This window comes from Formica exsecta, unplaced genomic scaffold (assembly GCF_003651465.1).
Source record: "Formica exsecta isolate Colony F162 unplaced genomic scaffold, ASM365146v1 scaffold1473, whole genome shotgun sequence".
Lineage (NCBI taxonomy): Eukaryota > Metazoa > Arthropoda > Insecta > Hymenoptera > Formicidae > Formica > Formica exsecta.
The window spans coordinates 366107-373698 of record NW_021848804.1 but is presented as its reverse complement, the minus strand read 5'-3'; the positions used below and the strand labels follow the sequence as shown (position 1 = coordinate 373698).

Sequence of the window (7592 nt, the reverse complement as noted above, 5' to 3'; positions counted from 1 at the left end):
CTTTCCCTTCGGTAATCTTTGTCCCCTCCGTGACGTCCATCGATCCGCGTTTCGGATGGCCCGCTATTCCCGAAAACAAAATGCCCGTCGCACGGCCAGAGAGAGATTCGCGAACGACAGGAAAGATTGTAATTTCGTATCCCCCTGTGCGAACTGACAAATCACGCGATACGTTATCGTGACAGCGGTCTAAGGATCGCAGATCTCTGCCGTAAATCATTAGGAAGCCGGAACCGCGCGGTACGCGAATACCTCGATGTGTGTTTTTCGACGACGCGCGACGAGAAACGACGTCGATATTTTTGGCACGGAATTTTTTTTCCAACGATTGTTCGATTTAACCGGGAATACAAGGCGAAACGGATTTTTCGGCGCCGAACGAGATAAAATTTACGCACAGGCGTTGGACGGATAAAAACACGTGCGATTAGGATACAAATAATGTAGATCTGCCGCATAGAAATGCTATATTATCTTCTGCCAGTTTCGATGAACCTTTTTAACGCGTAACAAGAGTAACGAGAATGCTACTTTAGTGCTCTGACAAAAAAAAAAAAAGAAGTAGAAAAAGCAAATCCTATCTTCTTTGCACTTTTCTCTGTCGCTAATGGAAGATTTTAGCGATGCTGCGAACGAATCTCTCCTCGTTCCCCCTAAGGTACCGTGATACAATCGATCGAGCAGCATGCTCGACCGCTGTGTCAATTAACGAACAAACACAGACGAATCGACAGCTCGGTGCAAAGGAGTTGCCGCCGCGCCAAATATCGTAAACTTTTTAATGTGGATTTCCACGAATAGATCCAGCGCTCCTAGTTCCTGCTTGCTTGAAAGAGAATCTTGGAACGCGGGATAATCAATATACGGTGGGAATATCGTAGGGATTAAAGCGATTGTCACCTAATGCAACAACCGTAAGCTTTAACTCGTGTTGATTTAGTCGGAATCGCCGCGAGATAAACGATTTTCTCAGCTCCTTCGCGCTGACAATGAGCCTCGAAGTAGCAAGTGATTGCCAAGGGGAAGTGGTGACGATAAGAGTTTGTATTATAGTGACCGATGGTTCGTACGTTTTCTCGCGCTTATTCAGCATGTGCATGCTTCTTTTCTCTCGCATCGAATTTATCTTGATATGCGTTTAAATATACACACGCACATGCACACATTGTAGTATGTTTTTGCGAGAAATTTACACGCTATATTTGCGCACGTTTTTTATGCAGCTTTTAGTATACGCGCGTTCGCAATCGTACGTATTCTTCGCGTTCTGTTTTTCTCGCCAGTTGATGAATTGACACTTTTTCTTTTTTTTATATCGTGAAGAATGCGTATTCTCTTTGCGAACGCGACAAATGTCACGCGAACTTTTTTTTTTCTTTTTTATTACTCGATCGCTTTACACGACTCCGTCCGTGACGCGCGCAGACTTCTTGCCTGTAGTTTGGCGTTGTTGTCTTGGCGTGACCAGATGAGAATAACGAGTGATTATTAATAACGTAATGCCCCCGGTAAGCTCTGTAGTTATGGATAACGTAGTAGTTAACGTGCGACCGCGAGAATCATCGCAAGTGATTTGCAAACGCGACGACAAACGCGAGGCAGATCGGTGACGACGATGTGACGAAACCGTATTAAGCCATCCTAATTAAAGTTCATTGTAAATAGATGGATTTTAATCTTGGTGCAAAAGTATCTTTTAACACGACTTATATAATATGACCTTCTTTTTTGTCTAAACAATTTAAAATTTACAAAAGATTACGGTAGTTGTCGGTTTGCTCTCTTTTATTTTTAATTAACGATCAATTTTATTTAAAGGACTTATTATAAATTGTCGAATCAAAAGGATATCACTGATATAGTTTTCGCTACGTTGATCGTCACATGATGATCTAGACGCTAGTATTTCATCATCATGCGAATGCCATAAGATGTGTCTCTGGTATTTATAGGTGCAGCAGCTAATCTACGTAAAGAAGTCATCAGAAACAAGATTAGAGCCATCGGTAAAATGGCGCGTGTCTTCTCCGTCCTGAGGTTAGTAAATGTAATGGGATAATCTTCCTTCATGTATATAAAAATCTTCATTTTAATATACATATAAGAGAACGTTGTCTCGATGGATAATATATATGAATAATATAATCCAGAATTCTGAATGACAAAATTATAGATTTTTTCTACGAATTAAAAATAGCGATAGAATAGCGCGCATTAAGAAAAAAATAACTTACAATTTCAATATTACTTATAACAGAGAAATTCTTTTTATGATATAATTATTATAATATATAATTAGTATAAAAAAGAATATATATAATATTCTTAATATTTTATAATGTAATTTCAATTTTTGTATTTCACAGAGAGGAAAGCGAGAGCGTGCTGCAGTTGAAGGGTTTGACGCCGACTGGAGCTTTACCGCTTGGTGCATTATCTGGCGGCAAGACTTCTCTGAAAAACGGTAAGAATTCTATGAGATATCGTTTTGATAACGACATTGAGAAAAATCGTAATTTAGCTTCAAATTTAAGAGAATGCAATGAACTGTTCTTAATCATCCTATAATGCAGCATCTATCAAAAAGTTGGAACACGGAATTCTTCGATTATTGTTATTCGCGGACAATAGGGTCAATAATATCATGATATTGTAATGTAATTGCGAGATATTCAAGAGAATCTTGGCCTTGTGCAGAGGCCTCTTATATCCCATCTTCTGATATTGTACGTTTTTCTTTTTCATCCATCCTACATTCAGCTCTCCAAGGCTTCTCGCCGAATCACAAAATTACTTCGTTCGCCGAGGCCAAGGGCTTGGACGCCATAAATGAAAGAATGCCACCGAGGAAGGACGCGCCGCCCACGCCGGTCAACGAGGAGAAACCCGTGACAAAGCCGCCGCCTCCTGCGGGAGACAAGCGGGACCACAACACGCCGCAACCGCAATCGTGAGCCCCACACTCGTCCAATCAAGGTACGCGTCCAAGCCATCCGCAGATCTCCTAAATGTCGAGAGACAGAGGGAAAACCTCGCTTGTGCCTTTGTTCTCAGTAAAATTTTCTTGAGATATTTGACGCTGATCATCCAGATGATAATATTGATTTATCCATGTACTAGTTAATCAATAAAAACATTTTTAACAACTTCAATATTTTTGCTATGAAGAACCATTGCATACGAAAACCCTTTATTACGACATGAATTTAAAATATAATAATCTAGATATGTTACTTTATGTTTATAATATTGTGATATATTTTAAATCTATAAAAAAATTAATATAGGTTTTAAGATGGAATAGCATTTTATTCGATTATTTGCCATTGCGAGAAGATTAAAGATAAGAGCGTGAGCTTTATGTAAACGTATTAATGAGAGATGAATTTTTTTTAGATGGCGTGGACGGGTCCTAAGATCCTGGCGCTATCATCGTCACCACCGAACATTTGCAAACCATTGCTCGTCTCTCCCTTCCCTCCCCCGGTTGTTACAACCAGTGCGCTGTCCATCGAGGAGTTAGAAGAAGGAGCCATCGCAAAGAAGGAAGATCAGGAACAAACAAACGGATGAACGGACGGACAGACACATGATGCGAAAGCGGTTTTTCGTCGATGCAGTTTCCAACGAGCATTGTCATCGGTCCCGGTGCGCGCGCAGCGGAAGAAAGCAAGTCAGCCGAAGTAAAAGGAACCGCACGATCTATCGGAATACATCCGACCGAGCGTTTCAGCGGGACTTCTCTTCTTCGAGGATCTGCCTCTGTTTTTTTTTCGCGTACACTATATATTCGCGAATAGAAAGAACGGGAATGTTAGCGATAATTCCTTCTGCAATGAGCCGTACGCGCGTGATGTTCTCCAATCTCTTTCTCGATCGTTCATACGATTATCCCTTGTACTCACTTCTCGTTCTCGCTTACTCTGGCTTTCGCAATTTCTTGCTCTCTAACTCTCTCTTCTCCTTTCTCTCTTTCTCTCTTTTCTTCCCAGCATCCACTAATATCCATTATCCGCGTGTTCCTCACGGGTAATCTATTTGATGTACATACGTGCACGTCTGCACGAATCGACGAGGAGCGGAACTTTAGAGCGATATATCTTTTAGATAGATCCGTTTACGAATCAACCTCGGATCGAATGTTTATGCACGAGAGAGTATATCCCTTTCCTCTCCCGGGCATTATTTCTCTCTTTTCTTTTTTCGACGCGAAGAAGCGAGAAAGAAAGATGGGAACGGATCGCGCGCGCGGTTACGTTTGTCTAATGAAAGATATCGTACAGTGTGAAAGAGAGAGAATGAGAGGGAGAGAAAGAGAAAGAGAGAATGAGGACGAGCGGTCTCCGCCAAAGAAACAAAAAAGGCAGCTGGCCTGTCGTCACGGCGGAGCTTCCGGTTTTAGGATTTTACTAGGCTCTTAAGATGTGTCCGCCCTGGATGACGCATCCCTCGCGCTACGGGGTGGGGTTACTTAAATATTAAGTCGAGCTAGGGCTAAGTCGTAAATTATATATATATAATTAATTTACATATATATTATATATTATAATTAATTATTATTATTATCATCATTATATTATTAATTATTCTCATTATGTAATCCGAATACCGTGTTTTTCGCTGCCGCGCGTGCACACGTTCGTCATAGTCGCACGGTATAATTAACGCGCGAAAGAAATGTATGTCGAGCGTGCGCATCGTTTTCAATTACGAACATAATCTCATTACGAATATAATCTATCTTGGCCGTTCTGCCCCGAGGATTCATTCGACATTCTCGTGCAATATGGAAGAAAATATCTCGTTTTCGTTGTATCCCGATTTTCCGGAATTGCGCACGGCACGGTCATACTGAGGGAACACGCAAGATATTCGTTATCTATTAAGTTATCATGATGAATCGCGTTACATTAAATAACGATCGTCAGATTTAGTTGGTCTCAATAGTAATTATCACGTCCTTTGTTAAACGCCATCGATTACAGTATCAAGAATCTCGCGTATATTACATAACATAGTATCGGACTCGAATATATTGTCGTCTTTATTACATGTGATCTCTATGAACTTCCGTTTCGTTACACGTATATTTTGTGATATCATAGATGGGTGAATATAAAACTACGTATATAAAAAACGAGACGCCAACAATCCCTTGAAGAGGCTCGATCGTATGAACGAGAAATCCATAACACATATTACATGTATATACGACACGTACGCTCGTTTTAGACATGTGATGCATATCTCTTGTCCCAACTAGTCGCACAAGATTTGCTAGAAAGAGCCGTGCAAGTCGAAGTGATCACGGATACGCCGATGAGGCGATCGTAATGCGCCACCCGGGCGTGAACTCGGCCAATGGGCTCGAAATTAAAATCCGATAGTAAGTCATAATGGTGCTGAAGAAATTACGCTAATACGAATTAAAGAAAAGGACCACGCGTTTGAAAGAAATAGCACTCTGCATCACGCATGTGTAAGAATGTTTATTCTATTATTTTTTAACGTGTGCTCCGGCTCTTGTCGTAATAAGCTGTAAGAATAGAAAACCGCGCTTTATTTATATATCTGGCGCCGAAAATGGATCCTCGCCGTCGATAGGCGACAGCGGAACAGAACGGCCGAGCGTGAGACAAATATCGGAGAATCGTATTGCAAAAATGACGAAGTGCCGGAAGTTTCACGGGTATTACATTTTTGCGAGTTACTTATTTCGGATAGAGAGACGATTCTACGAAGCTAGAATAATCGTTTCGTGTAAAAATGCGATCGTCGAGACGCTTCCGCTTCGATCGTTCGCGCTGTCGCGCGTTCATCGCGCTCTCGCACGTGACGTCCCGAAGATAATCAGAATCGAGAACGGCTTACTCTCGTCTCTCGTATAATATTTATAGTAATAATCGCTCTCGCGATCGTGTCGCGGGATTTTATCGTCGTGTTTTCGCTGTTTTTTCTACCTCTTCTCTAGAAATCGAGACGTCGCGCCTAGCGAGCTTCGCGTACTGAATTAGCGTCGACGAGCAGCGCGGAAGATCGCAAGCCTAATCATATCGGGTATCGGAAAAGGGAGAAAAAGATGAGAGATTCGAAGCAGAGAAGCATCTTCGGAAGCCGAATGGCGGCACCGTGTCAGCATTACGGTCTGAAACATAATAAAGGTAATGAAAGAATATTATAATAAAAATGAAATAAGATATATATCTCTCTCTTCTCACTACGATATAAAATATACAGTGAATAATAATTCTATCTCTCTTTGCTACCAAGTTGTACTTATTCTTAATTAATTTACTTGTACAAAAGAATGTGTTAAATAATAATGAAATATATAATATAATATACACACACACGATTATAAATAATACATATTATATAATTATAAATATGAATATATATAAATATACATATATACATAAAAAAGGAACACTACAATATATACAGGATAGCTCGGAACTATCGTCGCTCCTTTCATCTATGGATTCCTTCTACAACTTTTCATAGATGAAAATTTTCAAACTCTTTCACTTTCGATCGAATCTTGTATAATTCGTAAAATATCAATGTCACAACCTTTCTGTTTATAAAGAAAAAAACGAATCTAAATCGACCAAAGAATTTCTGGATGAGGAGTCTCGATAATTCCGGGATACCCTGTATACAGACGTGTATACATATACATTACAATGTTGATTATCTGATATTAACAAACATCACGTTATGATTACGATAATTACTCATTTAATTATGATTAATATTATTGCCATCATCATTACTGCCGCCGTTGCAAACATCCTACTTATTATTGTTATCACTTATTATCGTTACTATGGCTATCACGAAACACGAAGAGCGCGATATTTCTCAAGATGGAATGGCACGCTGATTAAATTAATATACAAGCGCGTATATGCGATATGCGTTGATACTCACAATTCTAATTGTCGCTTGAGCTACGATACGACGAGGGTGACACGATAATGGTGATACAGAATGCGAATACAAGTCGCTCCCGTCTATCTTTGGTTGTAGAAGCGATCTATTCTACGAAGATATTACGAAAAAAAAAAAACTACCCGGAGAATAGATTAAAAGACTTACCTTTTGCATGCACGAACTTTCACGGACCATCCATTTTTCGAATAACAGTCTTGTGCCTTGTTTAGATATTTCCAATCGTTTTCACTCGACTCACGCTTCGATTCGCACTCTATTATAATCGAATAAACGCACCTTTGACATTGCTTTTTTTACGAACAAAAAGATTTAATTGATAAATACAATTTAATCAGTCTGTGTGAATCACATCACGTCTTCATCATCGTCCCCTTTTTTTTGAAGAAAAGGTCTTCCTCGGTTATATTGTAGCGTGATAAAGAATTTTTCTCGCGCTTTTTCTCTGTATAACAGAATCTCGTAGAATTATAGCGATTAAAAGGAATTATTTTATATTGGGAACTGTGACTCTATATCACTTAAATCTCTCGGTTCGATTATTTATCCTGCACAGAACGACCTGACAGCATGCGATCATTCCATTAACGCATATGGACACGGAGATATTCGTTCATTCATTTGGAAATACAGCGTCG

General features: G+C 39.8%; 1 protein-coding gene across 9 annotated transcripts in view; it reads left to right on the top strand.

Moving 5' to 3' along the window:
- LOC115246320 (serine/threonine-protein phosphatase 2B catalytic subunit 2-like) overlaps positions 1-7078 on the top strand; it is a 130513-nt gene extending 123435 nt beyond the window's left edge. For 4 of the 9 annotated variants that reach the window (XM_029825053.1, XM_029825048.1, XM_029825044.1 and 1 more), the window contains 4 exons: positions 1953-2037; positions 2367-2464; positions 2761-2976; positions 3397-7078. In XM_029825053.1, the coding sequence (XP_029680913.1) occupies positions 1953-2037; positions 2367-2464; positions 2761-2954 (377 nt within the window). In that variant the 3' untranslated portion in view covers positions 2955-2976; positions 3397-7078. The remainder of the gene's footprint in view (positions 1-1952; positions 2038-2366; positions 2465-2760; positions 2977-3396) is intronic. The other 5 variants (XM_029825050.1, XM_029825045.1, XM_029825049.1 and 2 more) reach the window with 2 other exon arrangements.
- Positions 7079-7592: the final 514 nt, after the last annotated feature.